The following is a 20,475-nucleotide window of genomic DNA, read 5'->3' as shown; positions in this document are numbered from 1 at the left end:
TTCCTCCATATTTATTTATGCGTGATGTATGTGTCGGGCTATTGTGTGCGTGGATGGGGAGGGAGCGAGTGAGAAAAGGAGAGGGAGGGCAAACCAAAGCCAATAAGGCTGGCTACTGCCCGTACCACACAGCGCTATTATTTTTATTTATGGCAAGCAAGAAGCTATCGTTTGTGTTGTAGGCCCGGTTGGTGGCGTTCAATAGCAAGCTACCCACTCCGGGAAGGACGGTAGCATGATAGCCGTGGATGGGAATCGGCAAAAAGAGCGTCCCCGTCTGCTGCATTCCGACTGCACCCGTACCCGAAGTCACCGAGTCGGTAAGCGGCGGCGTCCAACATGGGGAAGGAGGTAAACGGCGTCTCGCGGAGCCGCTTTGAGGTGAGTTCACCTGGGCCCCCGTCAAACCTTTGACACGCCGTTTAATCACGTCACAGGGCCTCGCTCTGGACCACCATTATTACATTCGTGGACGAAAATAATAATCAACGGCGACATTGACGCGGGTCAAGCACCGTTTGGGATTAGCTGCGGTGCTTTGTGCTAACATCAACAAGGCCTTGGTTGATTTGTTTTATCGACGAGAGGAGGACACAAAGCGGTATAAATGTCGGCTCATGTTGTTATCATTGTGTGGTGCGTTAAAGGTCCCTGGATCTTTTTTCTCTATGCGCCGTCAAAACAAAACACAACCAAGCTACATCTACGCAAAAGCTGCCCGGAAAACCACAATTCATAGCGACGTATCCGGTTTTAGTTCATAATTTAAGTTAAGGTATTTGGGTGTGTGGCTCATAATGGACTTTTTGTTCGTCGGGTTTTTGTGCTGCAGGGTCGGCTCGGTTTGGTGTTGCAGCTCCAGATTGACAGCCGACCGCAGGCCCTTTACCTTATCAACAGGCATTTATTTAACCACATAGAGCCCGCAGACTCTTCGTGGAAACGTCAGTCGGGTTTTGCGGTTGTAGAAAAACGTCGATTTTATTCTCTATTTTTGTTTCGATTGCTTGTTGTGTATTTTTGGATGAACTTATTCTCTAAAAATGCGGCGGCGCGTGCATTACTCCAACTGAGTATGGGGTTTGTTGAGGTTTATTTTTATTTTTTTATGCTATTTCATTTATTTATCGTTGTTTCGATAAATGGGCACAACGGCTAAATATACAGGCCGTTATCCTACAGACTGGTCAAACAGCTGCGGTCGAGTTCTAAACCAAGCTAGCGCATGCGTAAACAGGAAAAGGTATTTTGTCTGCCTTCAAAGTAAAGGTATTTGTGTTTGTTGGCAAGTGCATTTCCGGTTTGATTCTTATTTCTTCCAATACTTCTTGTTTCACTGTTTTCCAACCTTTACTGAAGCTAGAAACATATTTATTTATATGAGCAAAATCATCACCAAGCAAAAATATCAAAAAGAGTTTGTTGTATACTGAAATAATGATTCAAATTAACCAACTGAGTGCAATTTGTTTTCCTGTTTATTGCTGAATTTAAAGCAATTATAGTTATGTAGCATCTGTACAAATCGAGGAACAAGGATCTTTGCAAAGTGGTGGCATGTGAGAAGTACAATAGAACAATAAATTATACACTACAGTAATCCCGAGCTATTCGCGAGGGCTACGGACTGAGCCCTTTTGTGAATGGCCAAAAGAACATGATTAATTGTCTCCCCTCCCAAAAATATAATTTCCTATAATAGTTTAAAGTACTATAAATAACCACAACCTACTATTCAATGTCAAAATCTTACAACATTGCCCTTAGAATTACCCACAGATGATTTGATGTATTTCCAAGACTCTCAAAGATAATAAGAAGGTGCTAAAAAATATATATTCAAGGGATAACATGTTATCAACTGTCCAAAGTGCTTGCTTTCCTGCTGTTTTCTTTTCTTTTTGCTTCTTTATCACCTATTCACTGCCCTCTCAGTGCTAGTCAAGATATCACTTCTAAGTGGATTACTGTACAGTATCGTCAGTTAGCCTTCAGTAAATTTGAGCGGTCTTTTGCTGACGCAATCATTCTGGCGCATCTTGCAGATGTTCACAAACAGCGACGAGGCTGTCATCAATAAGAAGCTACCTAAGGAGCTGTTGCTGCGGTAAGTGAGGTTGGGAATTCTTTTTAACAAATGCCAAACTCACTAATGTTAGATATCATTTGTTTTTATTCCGAATATTCAAATAATACAAAGCTTCAGACATAGTCCTTGCATAAAACCATTTACAGATGAAATTGAGGAAGCAAATTAAACACAAGGAGAGAAAAAAAATCCTTATTAACCCATAAAAATGATTAATTTCACACTTGATGGGTGGGCAGGTACTCCAGAGAGCTATTTGTATACAAGCAATTAAAAAGTCCAGTTTTCCATAATTTGTCCCATTTGACTCTCAGAGAAATCTCGATCTCATACTCATAAGACACATTTGTCCTCCAACATAAACAAACACAGAATGCATTCATGCCCTCCGGCGACGATATCAAGCGAACAGCGGGATGCACGTTTCTCCTATTCCCAACCGCTCCCTGGATGCTTGATTAAAAAGACGCCTTTAGGTTATACAACATTCAAATTGTTTTCAGACTCTGGAGGGACATAAGCCTCTTAGCAAAATGAAGGCCGTAACTCAAGCCTCTGTCTCGCTCGCCCATACGTTGTCTCGACTTCAATAGCTCCGGACTATTACACCCTTCACTGGCTCGTAGCGTCCTACGGTGCTGCTTGCAGTTGGTGAAGTTGTTAGGCTGCAAGGTGACCTCAGTCTGGGAGGAGGAGAAACATGATTGGTTGTGCTGATCTGCTGATCCACATTGTGAATTAAAAGTAGGAGCAAATGATCAATGTGCATGCACGGGAATAATCAACACCGTCCCAAAATTTATTTTATAACCCTAACCCAAAATAATTAAGTAATAAATTGATAACCACTAGCTTAGATGATTTCCTGCGTGCAAAAAAATGTACTACCGGTGTCATCCTAACTGTCATTGTCTGTTTTGTAGAATCTTCTCCTTCCTCGATGTGGTGACGCTGTGTCGCTGTGCCCAGGTCTCGCGGGTGAGAGAGTTATGCATATCATTGTAAGTCCAGTTTGTATATTTGTGTCCAATGACAACCGTTTTGTGTACGTCCTCAGTCCTGGAATGTTCTGGCTCTGGACGGAAGCAACTGGCAGCGGATCGACCTCTTTGACTTTCAACGGGACATCGAGGTGGGCTTGGGGTTATTTTGCGGTGAATGAGGAGAGACTTTGTATGTATTATTATTTATGTTATTATTATTTTTTTGTAGGGCCGAGTGGTGGAGAACATCTCAAAGCGATGCGGGGGGTTCCTGAGGAAGCTGAGCCTACGGGGGTGCCTCGGTGTGGGGGACAGCGCCCTGAAGTGAGAAGCCAGCCTGGAAGAGAGGTGAATTGAAATTTGGCTGCATCCATATGGGCTTTTTTTGTGTGTCTATATTTTTGTAGGACTTTCTCACAGAACTGCAGAAACATCGAGCTGCTCAGTTTGAACGGCTGCACCAAGATTACCGACAGGTACGGCGCACTGGATCGAGCGAGCACGAGTTGAATTGAGTTGAGCTAACCACCGATGCTAATGCTAGCGCCTCGTCTTTCACTCAATATCTTGTGGCATCGTAGGGTATTTTGAAAAGAGCTCCAAATTTTGCACGGCAAAACCTTGTCCTTGTCCTTGCAGCACGTGTAATAGCCTGAGCAAGTTCTGCCCAAAGTTGAAGCACCTGGACCTAGCATCTTGTACCTCAATCACAAATTTGTCACTCAAAGCCCTCAGGTGTGTACGAGAATACATGTGTATAAAAAAAAAAAAAAACTATTTTGTCCAATCAGATTTCTCGGATTCACACTGCTAAATCTGAATCCACTTTAAATCCAGATTGGTGATTTAGAGCCTCACTTAGAATTGACTTGTTTTTCTAGTGGGGTTGCCATTTATTATTTTCATAAGGCCTGTCACATGACTTCTCCCCCCCCCCCCCCCCCCCCCCCCCACTCTAGTGAGGGCTGTCCACTTCTGGAGCAGCTTAATATCTCATGGTGTGATCAGATCACCAAGGACGGCATCCAGGCCCTGGTTCGATCCTGTCCGGCACTCAAGGGCCTTTTCCTAAAAGGCTGCACACTGGTACAACTTGAACTTTTTGTTCATGTTTTCAGGTTTAGTTTCACTTGTGATTTGGATCCATGTCTTAATTTTTTTTTTTCCTTTTTTAGCTAGAAGATGAAGCACTGAAGCATATTGGGGCCAACTGTCCCGAGTTGGTCACGCTTAACTTGCAGACATGCTCGGTAAGCGCACTCGATACGTACGGTAACTTTGGAATCTTTTTGGGAATCATCATTAATTTCAACAGTCTTTTTTTTTCTCGTGTATTAAACTTTTTGCCTTCGCCACGAGTAGCAGATCACAGACGACGGCCTCATTACTATTTGTCGAGGCTGCCATCGTCTTCAGTCGCTATGTGTGTCGGGTTGCGCCAACATCACAGACGCCATCTTGCACGCGCTCGGACAGAACTGCCCCCGCCTCAGGTAGCAATTTAATACATCTCAAAATCAAATCACGTCAAGAAGATGACTGACTGCGAGTGACAATATTGCAACCCAATGGTCTTTTTTTAGAATATTAGAAGTGGCCCGCTGTTCTCAACTTACAGACGTGGGCTTCACAACGCTAGCAAGAGTGAGTGGATGCAAACTCATACAAAACTATTGATGTGCAAAAATACAAATTTGTAGCAAAAGTCACTCCAATCTATTAAATGTCTTTTACAGAATTGTCACGCTCTTGAAAAGATGGATTTAGAAGAATGTGTGCAGGTAAGGAAACAACACCGCTACGGACATTTTATGGACATATTTCATTTTCTGTTAACGTCAGTCTGCAATAATTACTCCCCCCCCCCCCCCCCTTTTGAACTCAGATTACAGATGGAACAATCATACAGCTTTCCATCTACTGCCCTCGGCTGCAAGTTCTGGTGAGTGTTACGCTTTTTCGCTGACTCACACACAGCAAGCGCATCACGGCCGCGCCGCAGTCACCGAGTCCTCCGCCCCTCCCGCCACCTTCTCGCCGCAGAGTCTTTCTCACTGCGAGCTCATCACCGACGACGGCATCCGCCACCTGGGCAGCGGACCGTGCGCCCACGACCGACTGGAGGTGATCGAGCTGGATAACTGCCCGCTTATCACGGACGCCTCGCTGGAGCACTTGAAGAGCTGTCACAGTCTGGATCGTATCGAGCTCTACGACTGTCAGCAGATCACCCGCGCCGGAATCAAGAGGCTAAGAGTGAGTGTTATCTCCTGACAATATTGGGGTGTGAATTTTGATTAATTGGTGAATATTTTTGCAGACCCACCTGCCTAACATCAAAGTGCACGCCTACTTTGCCCCCGTGACTCCTCCGCCCTCAGTGGGGGGCAGCCGCCAGAGGTTTTGCCGCTGCTGCGTCGTGCTATGATGCAAAAAGACATCGACGTCAGTCTTCCCTCTCCGCCCCGTGTTTCCTGGAGTCCCTCCCATAGAAGCCCCCCACCACCATCTGGCCAGGCAGTACATTGATGCTGCATCCCCCTTTAGAAGCTGCAGAGAGACCAAACAGTGCAGGGTAACACACAAGCACACTCCACACATTTCGTTTTGTTTCCCACTTCTGAGGGTTTCTCCCATGTTCCAAAAACACACGATATTTTTATTGAACACTCTAAATTGTCCATCGGTGTAAATGTTTGCATTCTACTACAGTCAGCTAGGATCGTTCCAGAGGATGAACACTCTACAAAATGGACATAACCTCATTGACCTCAGAATACCTCCGATTTTGTTTTTCTGGTCACCATCCAATTGTATAGTTACCATCAGAATGCACTTTGCTAATTGGACCACTCAATATGGCCCCAGGATGAGCTTTCAAAATATAACACACATACATACACAGTGTCTGCACAAGTTGGCTTTGCTTGAATGTATATGACAAAGGGGGGAAAAAAAAAAAAGCAAAAAGCAATGCAATGAACATTTTTAAAAACAATCTTGCTATGGATGGGATGGAAAAAAAACAGCTTCTCATCACACATCCTGCACTGTTGGAAAAAGTCCCGAGTCAGCGTCTGGCCCCCCCCTCCCACACCCTCTTAAAAAAAAGCGACACAGCCGGTGAACAGCAGCCAAAAATGTATTGAAAAAAAGAAGAAGAAAAAAAAAACCGCTAGCTGTCTGCTTTTTGCACCTATCGAAAAAAAAAACATCCAGACTGTTTACAAAGAAGGACATTTCAAAACGTATTCGGTTTGTACTAACAATGTGCCCCACAAACCCTCTGAGGTCGCCCCCCCCCCCTCCATCTCTCTTGTCTCTATGTGCTTCAAAAGAAAAGACAAACTATTTTTCTAAAATGAAAAGCAGCACACATTTGGGGACTGAAGATGCCAAATGTTGCATGTGACACCTTTTTTCGTTCGTTATTATTTGTTTTAACCCAAATGTACAGTACATAAAGTGAGGAGCGAGGGTTGATGGATGAAATAATGGAAAGACTGTAAAAAGAGGATGATGACGGGTTTAAAGGAAAAAAAAAAAAAGACTCTGGAAGATCAACGGGAAGAAAAAGCCAACCATGTTGTTTTGCTTTGATTTTCATTGACTTGAACGAAAGGGTAGTAGGGTCATGAATCCAATTGATTGGTCCAGACCGGTTTTGGTTCTGATGGACCCATGAAGTATTGAACCCCCCCACACTACCTTTTTTTTTTTTTTTTGCCCCTTCCAACATGGAGCTGTCACCTCATTTTATATTTCACTCCTTTCCTTTGCCTTGTTTCTTTCTTTTGACGTGGCTCCGATTGCACCTGCTTTGTGTTGCGTTCGGTGTCTCCTCTGAGATTTTGTGTTTTTATAGTCGTCGTAAATGTCTAGACCAGGTGCAATTGTAATTAGGATATTTTTTTTTTCTTCCTCTCCCCGATATTACTTCTTGAATGTCCCTGAATGAGACGGCTCGTCCGTTATGACGTGCCACTTTGAAAAAAAAAAAAAGCTTCTTTATTTCTATGTCGCCCTCCGCTTATTCGCAAATTCCCCTAAACGCGACTGAAACGTGGAATGTTAACGCAAATGTCCCCAAGGCAAAACAATCTTGAAGATTCTAATAATTTTTGTCGGATAATGCAAGATGGGATGAGCGCTGTGTAATCCCGCCTGAGCCATTTTGTTCCAGCGAGGGTTTTACAACGATGGATTAGGGATAATGTCAAAATGGTGCTTCTGGGAAAGGAAAGCGTGGACTGGAGGAACGCCTTAAAGAGCGCGTGGACCAAAGTGTCAATGCAAACTCTGAAAAATTTGATAGCAGTCCCCTTGTGTCAACGCCGCTTGTCTAAATGTCAACTCTGAAATGCACGACCGAGATTTCTGGCCCATGTGTTGACGTTGAATTTACCGTCTGCTGACCATGCGTCAAAACCGCAAACTCCCGTTTCGCTTTGCATTTCAAAACAAACACTGGAGTTAAATTGCAGGAGGTGAACCCAATCACACCTGGTTGCCCCCCCCCCCCCACCTCAAATAAGACGCCTTCTTCATTGACAAATGGGCGATATTTAAAATTGACAATGACTGTAGTTCATTTAATTACTGTAAATCTTTTTTCCTTTTTTCAGTTTTTTTTGTACAATTAACCGATATAAATGAATATGTATGTATAAATAAATCTATACCTATATTATTAAGGCTGGTTTAGTTTTGTTACAAGGTGTGCTTGGCCTTTTGACCACTAGATAGAAGCATTGAGCTTGTGTAACATTAACAAATACTTTTTGGCTCTACCTTTTACAACGTTTTAGTACCCAGTAGGTTATATATTGTATTTATGTTTCAATACACGTTTATTTATTTTTAGGTTTTATTATTGCGGGTGTAGTTTGCAGTGGTGCCCCGCCCCCTGTGGTTGCACGGTGACGTCCACCGTCGTGACTGCGATCTCCTTCACGTCTCCTGAGTCCTTTTGTGTCCCACTTTTGTTTTTATTCTTCCCCCTTGGAGTGACACACTGTTTTCTCTCTTCCAGCAGTGTTTCAACCTGTGCAAAGATGAAAAGCTGCAAGGAGAATTTAAAATGTGTTTTCCACCTGCAGCAATTCCTCCCGGCTGTTTTTTTTGGAGCACACGAGAGGATCATTTCACACCTCACGAGGCCTTTTTGAACTTTTTTTTTTTTATGGCACTTGTTTGACTTTGAATGTTTTTTAACCTGCTGCGCTTTTAAGGCTGGAACAAGCGATTGATTTAGTCATGTAATATACATTCCAGGACAGTAGGGGGCGATGTCATTTTGTAAAACAATACGACTTATCTTTTCCCATCCAAAACCATCTTTTGGTAATTAGTGACTATGTTTGATGCAGATTAGCGGCGAGTAGCAGGGATCTTCTGTATTGACTTGAATAATGATTTTTCTATTTCATTGTAAAATTGAAAGGGACTAGTAGAGTCCACCTTTTTTAACCTGATGGTCAATTTTTCTGTCATTTTTTATTTTCTAAGCTTACAATTTGTGACCCGTTTTTTTTTCATGTTGGAGTTTACAGGCTTAACAATCCACACACATGACAATTGTTTGGAATGATTGTTTTCAGTTCCAAAATGTTCTCTAGTAAGTGAAGAAATAATGAAGGCTGACAACAAATCTTCCCTCTCTGAAGACCAAAGAGGCGATGCTGCTGTTTGTATCTTTTTATTGGCTCGATGCAGCATGTGTCCAGCGCCTTATTGCTTCAATCTTTCATCTGCTTCTTTCTAAAGGCGGAGGGATGAGAGTGATCAATAGGAGCACACCCCGGGAGTGTGCGGTTAAGCAGCATATTTAAACCCATAGTGGAACCCATCATCCATTTGGCCTTGTGGCAGATGCTTGAAACATGTCAAGTGCTGATTTCTGGATCCACTGTAGGTTTATGTTGCGTTTTGCCCCACATAGGCTTCTGTAGCTCCCCCTAGCCTGTTTACAAAGGGGTGCTTCAAATGGCATAATTATAATCATCACAAAAATGGAAATTAATCAAACATTTTTGAAAAAAGGAAAATATCACACTGATATTGCACATTAAATAGCAAACAAGAATTAAACTGCTTGTATGCTCATTTCATTGTGCTGATCCTTCTGTTGTGCCCATCATGGCCACTGGGGGCAGTACAACAAACTACTTTTCTTCGTAAACTGGAAACAAGTCATTGCTGAGGATAAAGAATATATGTGAGTATTACAATATTGTCTGTCTGTGTTGCTCCACCTTTTTTGAAATCTCCATTGCTTAACGGCTCTTTTATTGTAATGTTGAACGGGCATTCTTGAGGCAAAGTTGTTGGATTTAAAAACACAGTCTGTAGTCATCGTATTTCTTTATATTTAATTATATATCTAATTAACGTAATAACATATATCTTTTAAAAGTCTGCAGGTGCCGCACCAAGAATATGCAAGGGTGTAATTTTACAGCTAAAATAATGTTGCTGTAATAATTACTGTGCGCATGTAAAAAAAAAAAAGAAAAGGAGTCCAATTGACGGCGAGTATTAAGTGGTGCGTGCGTGCGTGTTGTTTCGTGGCGCGGTTGTAAAAGACGCCGGCCAATCGCGCGACACACACGCATGAGTAGGCGTCGCGTGCACACGCACTGATTTTACGCGCGCCGTTAGCGCTGACCAAAAAGGCACACCTTTAACCACGGTGCAACACGAGACAATGTATTTATTTTAGATTTCTCAGCTCACCTTAAGTGACATTTTTGCAGTATTTTGGGGCGTGGGGAGGCTGCGCGCAATGCGGGACTCGACGTGTCATCCACGCTTGCTGTGATATTCCCGCGTGGGTCACTCTTTGCCCACCTCAACCTGGATTTAAGTGTGATTCTTTTTCATATTCAGGTGTGATTTTTTTTTTTTCTCCTCCAATCAAGTTGACCATGACAGAGATCAGTGAAATGGAAAACGACTCTCAGCTTCAACTGACCAGCCAGCCGCTTCCGTCCAAGGTAAATGAAAATGAACTCGGAATAGATTTGTAAAGATAGATTAGTAATTTGGATTTTGTAGTCATTGTTGGTTATTTTTTTACTTGGCAAAAAGAAACAGTAAGGTTTCCAAACTTATTTCAAGTGTCATAGGTACTCACTTTATTATAGCAATGAATGCTCTCGGTTATGTGTGTGTGTGTGCGCGCGCACGCGCGTGTCTGTGCGTGTGTTTTACCTGCACTGTGTTCTTCCACCTGTTTCTCAATTATGTAAGAGGTCACCGATGACATCACAGATCAGGGTAGTACATTTATAAATGAGATGTGGCGTCATCACACACGTACGCACACACTGCAACCTGTGTGTGTGTTTGTGTGTAGATTTGTAAAACTGGTCGATGCTGATGTCTTTTTTGTCATTATCCCAGAAAATACATGTCAGCTCTTTTTGAGATTTTCTGTGCATGTGTAAAACGGTCTAAAATAACAAATCAATGCCCCCTACACACACACACACACACACACCACAGGTTAATCGACGATGATGATCTTTGAGATTCATCTCCTGACTTCATCAGAAAGGGGAGGGGGAGTCATTCATAGCACCCCCCACTTCCAAGACAATGACAATCTCAAAATCAGGCCTTGATAAGCAAGGTAGAAAAAATGCTTAACTTAGACCCGATTGTTGGTATGCGTGTACTTGCTTAAAGATTCATGGTCATACGTATTGAACTGTTACAATTTTCCAAGATGAAATATCGAGATGAAAATTCATTCTTCACACCTCCCCTCATACCACAGGATAATCCCTCAGGATAATCTTTTAGAGACATTCAATAATCGGGCTTTATCTGATTAGAATTGCGAGTGTGTGTATGTGAGGGAGGGGGCGGGGTTCTTTTTCAACATGCCGTACACCCCAATAATCCGATAATTTTTCGATATGATTGATTTAAAACATTTTTTTCTAAAAAAACGATCATACCTAAGCAGTATGCTGAGGAGCATATGAGTCATGTGGTGGTTGTGATTAGTACAAGTGTCTTCTTGGAGCCAAGTGACTCCCGTCCAGTTTTGTTGCTCACCATCTGCTGCTGTGTGCTGATATTCACCAACAAAGCACTCCCACGACTCACTGGTCTGCATCACAAGCACTCATCGGCGGCTTCACGATTTCTTTAGGGATGGACCATGAAGTGATCCGTGTCCAAAAGATTTTTGCCTTTTGGCTCACGTCTTACTGACACAAAACTACAGTATATGAATCCATTTAAATGCCACCCAAGAGACGAACAAAACTCAAAATCTATTCCTTTCATCTTTTGTTGGCATGGTGGACGTATTCCATTTCCTGTTCTATCGTTATTACATTTCCGGTCACAGTGATGGAATTTGGAATGAGCATCACCAAAATATGAACATGAAAAGCTAAAGAAACAACAAAATGACATTAGAAATAACGCATACAAGTGCATCTCCCGAACAACCCAGGCTAAAACAAGCTCCTCCCCAACATCCAGAAGTATCTTGACACGCTTTCATCCAAACATTGTACGTATGCTGAGTTTAATTGGCCAAAAATGACAGGGAATGTCGCTGGCATCGCAATAGTTCGCTAAAATCCACCCGCGGCGTAGTTGACACCTTTTTTGTAGATGACTATCAGATGTCAAGAGGAGGCGGAGGATTAACCAGACTGGCTTTTCTTTTTTCTCTCCTGCCGCGGGTGCGTTGCCAAGGCTGGCAGACACGAGCGATCGCTCATTGCTGTTATTTTAGTTCATTGTTGGAATACAATGGGAGCGACTCATGTTGCCGTTTATAGTCCTGTGCTCGTCTTCAACTGGCTGCGTGCTTGCTTGATCTTGTATATGGATCGCTTCCTCATCGGATGGGGGACAAATAGGTCATTGCTTGGAATAGATAAATAAATAAAGGATTCTGATGCCTGTATTTTCCAATTAGTCTGAGTTTATCATTCTGTGATTCATACACTGGGCAAAAACATAATCAACACTTTTAACAATCAAAATATGGTAAAACAAGACCTGGCATCCAAATTTGATTCAGGATGGCGGCAGTTGTGTTATCATGGAAATGAACACAAATATCGCAAAGCTGTTTGAGATCAGGCGGCCTAGTTAGAGCGTGAAAGATTGTATCCCAAAATTACACCGCGCTCTTCTTCCTTGAGCTCTTTTGAAGTTTTTTTTTCCGGGGGATACTATCATCATTTACATTTGTTAACTTTTAACTCAAAGTAGAAGAAACATGAAAATGATTGGCCAAACTCGTTTTGAATAATTGGTTGTGGGCGGAGCTTGTGTGATGACTCGTCAGATGCCATGCTTTCTATATCATATTTCTGTCAGAGAGCCGCACAATGGAGCGTTAACGTTGAATTATATCTGCTGTGTGACTCATCGATTGACCGAGTGTGTATGAGTATAATCTCCTTTTACGGGTCTGCGGGGTTGTACGGATGACCTACGTATTGATTGACAGCACTGTGCGCTCTTGCGTAGCGGTACTCAATTCCCAACATTTCATCTGACATGTCGCATACAAATGTTCATGTGTGGGGGGGGGGGACATCCAGTGATGGAGCTAATGGTGTAACGGAAGCCCGAATGGAAGACTCTTCTCTCTCCAGCTCGCTGTGGATTCGATTAATTGTAATTGAGATGCGCGCTCCAGTTCTGCAGTCATTTGTTCTAATTGACGGACATAAACATGAGGCTTTAAAAAGCATGGCTCCCTTACATGAGCTACTTGATTATATTTCCAATTTAACAAAAAAAAGCATTCAAAAAAATGTTCATTCGTCGGAATAAGCCCAATTATGTTACATCATAGCATGTTTTGTGTTTTCGTGCGATTACGCTTGTGTCTTCTTCCCTCATATTGCCAAACGGCCAAAAAGCGCAAAGCTCGCGATCCGCTTATCTTGCCAGATCGATACGACCTGTTGAGGCCTCTCGTGTGAGTTTACGGAATCCGTCATCGGAAGACCCCGCGTAGCAATCGAAGCTGCTTTTTTTTGTTGTCATTACGTGTGACACACGGCAATTTGATGTCGTTTTGCACCGCCTCCCATCAGATTACTAGCCTGGGACAGGCTGTTGATAGATGATAAAGGCCCGTTTGACACAATAGCCCCAGCGCCACTGAGATAAGGCGTAAATGTGTGCCAACTGGCACACCCCTTCATGTGTGAGGATGTTCACTGAGCGGCTTATCTGGTTCTGTTTGCAATAAAACTGGCTTTGAACAGGGTCTTATGTGGATGTGACACCTCCAGGAGGTGGAAATGGAGGAAAAATGTGCATCATTCTTCTGGGAGGACTTTAGAAGTGTGTCAACGGGTTTGTTTTCGTTTCTTTCAAGACAAATTGAATATTGCATCGATAATGGAATTTGTTTTCTGTCAGTACCCACAACTGTGAGATGGTTCTTATCCAACATCAGTGTCCCGATACTTTTGTCCACAGTTTGTAGCTGAGGGTTGTGTTTTTTTTCGAGATGTTATTTTATTTGGGACTCATCGTGTTCTTTTTACCACGGGGTGCTTGTATCCAGCGGAATGAAATCATAAAAATTGTTCCGAATCCCTCCCCGAAGGCTCGTCCAATTTTTCTTGCAAAATGTGCAACATTATTGCCTTTCTTTTTTTTTTTCTCATCATCTCTCTGTTTGCTTGTTTAGTTGCAGAAACTGAAGCGCTCGCTGTCGTTCATGCGCAGTAAGAGCGTCGAGAACTTTTTCCAACGCTCCTACAGCGACGCCCGCCTCCCCCCGGAGTTCATTACGGAGCCCGATCCGCCTTCGTCGCCCTCGCCGGAACTGATGCCGACGGGCTCGCCCGTTGTGGGCTCGTCGCGGGCCTCGCCGTCGCTCTCGCCGTCGGTCAGCCCCAACCCATCCATTGCCTCCCGCTCGCCCTCGCTCAGACTGTCGCCGTCGTTGACCCCTAAGCCCCCTCAGATCATGCACTGCTTCCACAATCACGTCTTTCGCAAGCCTACCAGCTGCCAGCTCTGCAAGAACATGATCCTCGGTGAGACCATGATTACTTACCGACCACATTCTTACTGACCTATATTTCTGCAAGGTCGAACATTTCTATTATCAAATAAACCAGGGAGTTTCAGAAATAATGTTTCCCTCATTGTGGTCATCGTTTTGACCTGACTGTGATGCAATACTTCTATTTTGTGTTTTCTGCTGGTCCTTTTTGTATTTGTCGTCACATTGATGAATTGCCAACCACAAATTGTTCTTCTTTTCCTGCATTCTAATTTTTTTCCCCTCAGCATGGCCGCTATCTTCATTATTATTATTATTATGTGATGGATCATCCGGCTCCCCTGCAGCCTTCTGCATTCACCTCCTTCCCGAGCTGTTTTAATCAACACGTCAGAGAAGCCAAAGAGGCGCTCATGTATAATTACGACACGACGGGCAAAGAATAGGGAATAAAAAGCGCTTGTAAATTATTAAAAACCGTCAGGATTGCCGTGCTTTTAACCGTGAACCATGACGTATCATTTATTTATTCATTTCTATTCTTTCTTCCCACATAGGAAACTCCAAACAAGCTTTGCGGTGTAAAACGTGCAAGCTGGCGGCTCACCTGTGGTGCACTTCGGAACTCTCGCAGCAGCCATGTCACGGGAAGGTGCGACAGAACTCACACACACAAAAAAAAAAATGAAATGAAACCAGCATATTAGTCCATTCTCATAAAAAAAAAAAACCACTTGACGGCATTTCACGTCAATGGTACTCAAGTGGATAAAAAATATCTGGAGTAGTCCAAGAAGAACAAGGTGGCTACAAAAACTCAAATGACTTGGCAGGAACAAAAGCAAGAAGCTGATTACATCACGAATGCGTTCTCTCCGCATAATGTGACAGAGTAGCTCATTTGCAAGCCAAGACGGCGACACTTATTTGCTTAATTCGGTGTGAAATGACAGCCTGGTCAGAAAGCCCAGTGTTGAAAATGGCCGCTAGAGCCGAGTGAGATGTTCCTTGACGCCAGTGTTTTCCATTCGATAGAATCTCTCGGTTGAAGTCTCCCGTAATGACAGCGTGGGGGGGTCTTGAAGAAAGAATTAATGGAAGCTGAACAAAAATCATTATGCTCTGTGTTGTCCTCTTAGTCGGGCGCCTTCAAGCGAAACTTCAGCTCGCCGATGCTCGTCACTGAACAACTGGCCGTTGTCAAGGAAGTCCAGCCCAGTCAAGGTGTGTGTGAGTATTGTTTGGAAATGTGAAGATTTTCAGACATACAGTAATCCCTCGTTTATCGCAGATAATTGGTTCCAAAAACCACCCGTTATAAGTGAAATCCGCGAAGTACGGTCACCAACAAGGAGAACGAGTTAGCGGAAAGATGTTAATTCGCGATCGTGCTAACACGCGAAAACGGAAAGGAATGTAAACGAACATTTGGAGCCATGTTTCCTCAATTTCAAAGTTTTATTTTGACTTTTAAATGTTTTTTTAATTTGGAAAAAAAATCCGCGATGTAGTGAAGCCGCGATAAACGAAACGCGAAGAAGCGAGGGATCACTGTACATACAAAATAATCCAATTACTCATCTCCCCGACCTATTCAAAATCAACAAAAGCCGACTACACATAAGTACACAACGACATTAAGCGTAGCTGACTTGTCCTCAAACAGGCCACCGTACTGTACGATAGGTCAACACATGGGTACATATGTCGCTCCGAATCAAGCTTTAGCACCTCTTGCTGTCATTTCCTTTCCATCTTTGCGATTAAGGGCTAAAAATAACCTACATCATAAGAAGTCATGGAAATAACCGCCAAAAATATTTGAGGCCCAGACAAAAAGCAAAAGCAGCATCACCTTAACTTTTTTCAAAAGCGGGTCACCCCAGCCAAATTTAGACTCTCCCTTTATTCCGCCACGTCTATATACAGGCACAATATCCCCATCATGTTGTGTGTGTGTGTGATTTCAGAAGCGGGGCGGGCACGCATGGACCCGGTGTACGCCGCCTTGCGCTACGGGACGTCTCTAGCGCAGATGAGCCGCTCCAGTTTCGGCAGCATGTCAGAGTCGCCGACGCGCAGTTTGGTATGAGCGGCGGCCGTACGAGGATGCGCAAACTGAGCTCTTCAATTTTGTGTGAGCCATCAAAGGTTTCAATTAACATCGAGTGTATGCTGTTGTTGATCAAAGGGTGAGGCGGGTGAGGAGAGGCAGGAGAGACAGTGCAGCATGGAGGAAGACATCCCCCAGGAGACAGGCGGTAATGGCAGTGTTTATCTGTTGTGTACGTGCAAAGATCAACACATATTAGCGTGGATTTACCTTAGACAAGTGGTGTCCAAACTACGGCCTGTGGGCCATTTTTTTATTGGCCCACAAGAAATTTTTTAAATACAATATGGCCCGTACTTCAACTTTTGCACTGATTTTCATTTTCCCCTCAATGTTGCCATTGAATGAGTCATTAATTTTTTAATGATCACAAGCAATAAATTAATCTGCAATAAAATAAATATCGGATTTGTTTTGATCTTGGAAGGTTAAGCTTGTGTTATTTTGTAGGCAAATGAATTATTATGTCAATTAATAAATGCTATGTAAACATGATGACTCATCTAGAAGAAGAGATTTTTTTTAATCCCCCAAATCGCAGCCATTGCGATTTAAAAATTGCATTCTACTCTATTGCGAAGTTTAATTCAATTGTTCACTCTTGCATTTAAACACTTGAGTGTTTTCTGTTCCAGACTCCGTCGCTACTGACATTGAGATGGAGAAGGATGACGACGAGACTGCGAGTCAAACTGAGACGCCTGTTGAGGTGCGTGGATGAATTTTTCCCCATTCATTTCAATAAATTTTTCATATTATGACTCCCTTCTTCCCCTTTCCAGGCGCCCGCCAAACGCATCGAGGTGCACTCCATGCACACTTATGTGGCGCTCTACAGCTTTCTGCCTCAGGAGCACAACGACCTGGAACTCCAGTGAGTCAACCGGCATGCTATTGTTTTTGATCATAAATGTCCCTCCTACTTCATCACAGCGTCCTCAGAAGACACGTTTGGGGACTCCTAATTATGCGCTCCCAGCTCGTCACTGCGCCCACGTAGCCCGATGGAAGGAGAAGAAAGATATTGAGGTGTAGGAGGCGTTTTGCTGTGTTTAAATTATTCGGTTGGATGAAATGGGTTTTGAATTTGGTCCGATTCTTAAAGAAGCAATAAAGAGAAGTGACAAGGGAGGAAAAGGGAAGGATGGAGTTTAAAATGAGACATGCGTAGAATTGATTATTGGCTATTGATTCTGTCTTTCATAATTAATGGAGCTAACTTGACACTAATATTGTCGCTTTTGGGAGTCGAGAGCTGTAACTCGTGATTATTTTCGACGAATTGTGTGTTAGTGAGTCTTGTAAGTCGTCCGCATGTGCTGCAAGTGTTTGTGTTCAAATTTAAAGTTCTTTAAAGGGTTATAACTTCAAATAATTGGAGCTAATTCATTAGCCTGGTTTGTTTAGCATTAAGCTAGCAGACTGAGTCAGAGCAACGTGGCGCGGTTTAGCTCGTATCTCGAAAACCTTGCAAGCTGAGGTGCCACGATAGTATGTGGCGGCTTTTCATTGGCATGCAGAAGAGGTCAGATGCAGCCCTCTGTGTTTTCCACTTTGAAGCTCCACTCGAGCGAGCTGCAAAGACGCCTTTCGTACAGCACCGCAAAAGAAGCTAGCAGCTGTTAACACGGAGAGACAAATTACCGTATTTTCCGCACTATAAGGCGCACCTAAAAACCTCCAATTTTCTCAAAAGCCGACAGTGCGCCTTATAATCCGGTGCGCCTTATATATGGACCAATATTGAGCCACTACGGCAGCCGTGTCCAAATATATGGACTTATATATGGACAAAGTTTTAAAATGGGCCATTCATTGAAGGTGCGCCTTATAATCCGGTGCGCCTTATAGTGCGGAAAATACGGTACACCATTTATTTTTTTTTTTTGTAATTTAAAACATTTCCCTACAGTCTTAATCAAGTTTTTGACAAGTTAAAGATTGCGGGAGGGTTAAAACCTTCTAAAAAATGATTTTTACAGTCTCTGCATTGCGAATTTGGAATATATCCACCGTATTTAACTCGGATTGTCCTTTAAAGTTTTCCCACGTATTCCCATATCAGTTTTCTACGATTTAGTTCTTCTTATAAGTAATTCAGCCTCCTTTGCTGAAGTCAAGAACTTTTTTTTTTGGGTGCTTGACTTTTTTGTCCTGCTTTTTATGTGCTTATCACAAATCCGTCTTTCCTCTCTCCCCCATCCGCACTTTCCTCCTTCTATTATCCTCCTTCCGCCTTATCGTGTCCAGCCCCGGTGATCGGGTGCAAGTCACAGACGACTCCAACGAGGAGTGGTGGAAGGTGGGTGATGCGACTAAATTAGAATTTTGGCGCGTGCGTGCTGCGCATATGATAACAAAGGTGTTAAAATCAAGTGCACCTGCTCGGATGCAAATTGAGTCATTTGTTCCGAAGATTAGTCTAAAAATAGTCTAAGAAAAATGGTCTGCATATATGAGCGTGCGAGTGTGTGTCGACGCAAGCAGCCTATCAAGGCCTTCATCAATTCCCGCATTTTTAATCAGCCGTGATTGTTGTGAGCACATGATGCACACTAAACTCCGTCCTTCACAAGCTGTGAAGTATGCGAGGAGAAATAATGTGTGAAATATGGCCGCACAGAACGTTTCAGCTGTTTATGCAAATATATTGAAAACAATTTTAGCTTGTCAGGAGTGATTATTGCCACGGGTTTCACACAGACACACACACACGCGCTCAAATAAAAAAAATTTTTTGATTAAGAAATGTAAATACAAATAATCCGTCAATTGAATGAGTCAAGGCTTAACTGGATTTCTGTTGTTTGGGCTCCTCCAGGGCAAGAGCGGAGACAAGGTCGGCTTTTTCCCGGCCAACTTTGTGCAGCGAGTGCGTCCCGGCGAGAGAGTGTGGCGCGTCATTCAGGGAACATCCGCCGGCAGTCGGGAAAGAGGACACATGGTAGTCAAGGAGGCGCAGGTACCCGAACCCATTTTATGCTGTTTTAATGCTCGTGTGGTGGTAACCACGGCAACCGAGCGACGACGTTCTAAACCTCTGTGCCTGCACGCTCAAACATTCCGTGAACGCATTGTCACAATTTTTTAAACCATCTCAGTTGTTAGCAAACAAGGTGGATATTCCAAGATAGCTTCAGCAAAGCTGTTTGACGTATGAGGTGTACCTAATAAATTGCCTTTTGTCAGATCTGTGTGGGCAAGCGTGAGGATGGCGAAACCTTGGTGAAGCTGAGCAGCGGCAAGAAGCGAGGCCTGGTCCCCGCTTACTCCATCGAGGAGATCTGAGCTTCACCGGTATCGTCAACACCTCCTTTCGGCTTTTTCATCTTCTTCTTTCTGCACTGATGACGTGGACCATAAAAACAAACGCTCTCCTCACTGTAAGTCTCAAAGGATAACAAAATGGACTCTTGTTTGTTTACACTGGGGTGACACGCTTCCTTCTTCCTACCCGCTTTGCTGTGTTCCATCAAACGCATGAAAGAAAATGTCAAAGCTGGAGAGGGCAGATACGAAAGATTTTTTTTTTTTTTAAATCACAGTTTTACATTGGACCAACACAGGCCGAAACCTTTCCTTGTGCGCTATGCTCTGCTCAGTTAGGTCACAACACTTAATTAATGTGACGTCTAATGAACGCCCCACCACAAAAAAAAAGAAACCCCATTAAAAAGTGGAGGTATAGAAAGACTTGTGTGAAAGTTGTTCAAGCAAAAAAAGCCATTTTAGTCTCATTTCCATGCAAAGGATGTAGAGCACGTAGACGTTTGTATGAGCTGAAGAAAATGAGTGTGTGCGCTGAGGCGTACGCTCAGACGGTGTCTGCACGGACCCTCTGAGTCATCACCGATCCAAAGTCACCTACTGCTCGGCTTCCCATCGTCTGGCTTTCATGCGGGAACATTCGCCGGTCCCCTGTAAAGGACACCTCGCTTCCGTCCCTGCGTGAGGCCGGCGAGGAATCAAAGCCGGAAGCCTTTCATCCTAGGCGGAGCTTAGCTAGCTTCTTCCCACTTTGAGATGATAAGTGTTGTATTCCATTGAACAGTCAAGACACGAACGTAACTGGATTCGGTCCACATGTTGAGCTTGTAAACATCGATGTTTTGTCATTTATTGTCTTTTGAAAATTTTGCCCCTTCCAATAAATGGCTGGAGATGCATTGCGGACGATGGCTCTTCTTGTACAAAATCCCCCCAAAAAAATACCTTTGCTATTCGTTAGCCTGTCTATGGTGTTTTGCACTGTTTGTTAGCATTAAGCTAACTGGATTTTGTTAAA

General features: G+C 43.3%; 2 protein-coding genes across 3 annotated transcripts; both read left to right on the top strand.

Annotated features, from left to right (window-relative positions):
• Positions 1-50: 50 nt before the first annotated feature.
• Positions 51-7,596, top strand: fbxl20 (F-box and leucine-rich repeat protein 20). Its single transcript, XM_037256493.1, has 15 exons — positions 51-381; positions 2,046-2,107; positions 3,013-3,067; positions 3,147-3,221; positions 3,302-3,396; positions 3,480-3,548; positions 3,712-3,807; positions 4,032-4,158; positions 4,248-4,322; positions 4,435-4,565; positions 4,656-4,716; positions 4,809-4,853; positions 4,958-5,014; positions 5,116-5,328; positions 5,393-7,596. The coding sequence occupies exons 1-15, from the start codon at positions 340-342 to the stop codon at positions 5,498-5,500; spliced, it is 1,311 nt and encodes a 436-aa protein (XP_037112388.1). The 5' UTR covers positions 51-339; the 3' UTR covers positions 5,501-7,596.
• Positions 7,597-9,660: 2,064 nt separating this feature from the next.
• LOC119125711 (SH3 and cysteine-rich domain-containing protein 2-like) lies at positions 9,661-20,363 on the top strand. 2 transcript variants are annotated; one of them, XM_037256494.1, is made up of 12 exons: positions 9,661-9,901; positions 9,993-10,067; positions 13,757-14,108; positions 14,635-14,729; positions 15,217-15,301; positions 16,048-16,163; positions 16,269-16,362; positions 16,826-16,899; positions 16,973-17,064; positions 18,441-18,492; positions 19,012-19,152; positions 19,380-20,363. In XM_037256494.1, the coding sequence occupies exons 2-12, from the start codon at positions 9,999-10,001 to the stop codon at positions 19,476-19,478; spliced, it is 1,269 nt and encodes a 422-aa protein (XP_037112389.1). In that variant the 5' UTR covers positions 9,661-9,901; positions 9,993-9,998; the 3' UTR covers positions 19,479-20,363. The 2 variants fall into 2 exon arrangements, with proteins under 2 accessions (XP_037112389.1, XP_037112390.1); XM_037256495.1 differs by having other exon boundaries at positions 9,661-10,067; positions 16,269-16,338.
• Positions 20,364-20,475: the final 112 nt, after the last annotated feature.

The sequence above is a fragment of the Syngnathus acus genome, chromosome 8, assembly GCF_901709675.1.
Source record: "Syngnathus acus chromosome 8, fSynAcu1.2, whole genome shotgun sequence".
Classification (NCBI taxonomy): domain Eukaryota; kingdom Metazoa; phylum Chordata; class Actinopteri; order Syngnathiformes; family Syngnathidae; genus Syngnathus; species Syngnathus acus.
The sequence above is the reverse complement of the archived record's forward strand: the minus strand, read 5'-3'. Positions and strand labels throughout refer to the sequence as shown.

Bases quoted from the DNA above. Each gene is read 5' to 3' on its own strand.
- fbxl20 (XM_037256493.1), top strand. From the start codon at position 340: ATGGGGAAGGAGGTAAACGGCGTCTCGCGGAGCCGCTTTGAG. The intron at 4,717-4,808 runs GTGAGTGGATGC...TGTCTTTTACAG, and splicing joins GCTTCACAACGCTAGCAAGA to AATTGTCACGCTCTTGAAAA. The intron at 4,854-4,957 runs GTAAGGAAACAA...TTTTGAACTCAG, and splicing joins ATTTAGAAGAATGTGTGCAG to ATTACAGATGGAACAATCAT.
- LOC119125711 (XM_037256494.1), top strand. From the start codon at position 9,999: ATGACAGAGATCAGTGAAATGGAAAACGACTCTCAGCTTCAACTGACC. The intron at 14,109-14,634 runs GTGAGACCATGA...CTTCCCACATAG, and splicing joins CTGCAAGAACATGATCCTCG to GAAACTCCAAACAAGCTTTG. The intron at 16,164-16,268 runs GTATGAGCGGCG...TGTTGATCAAAG, and splicing joins AGTCGCCGACGCGCAGTTTG to GGTGAGGCGGGTGAGGAGAG.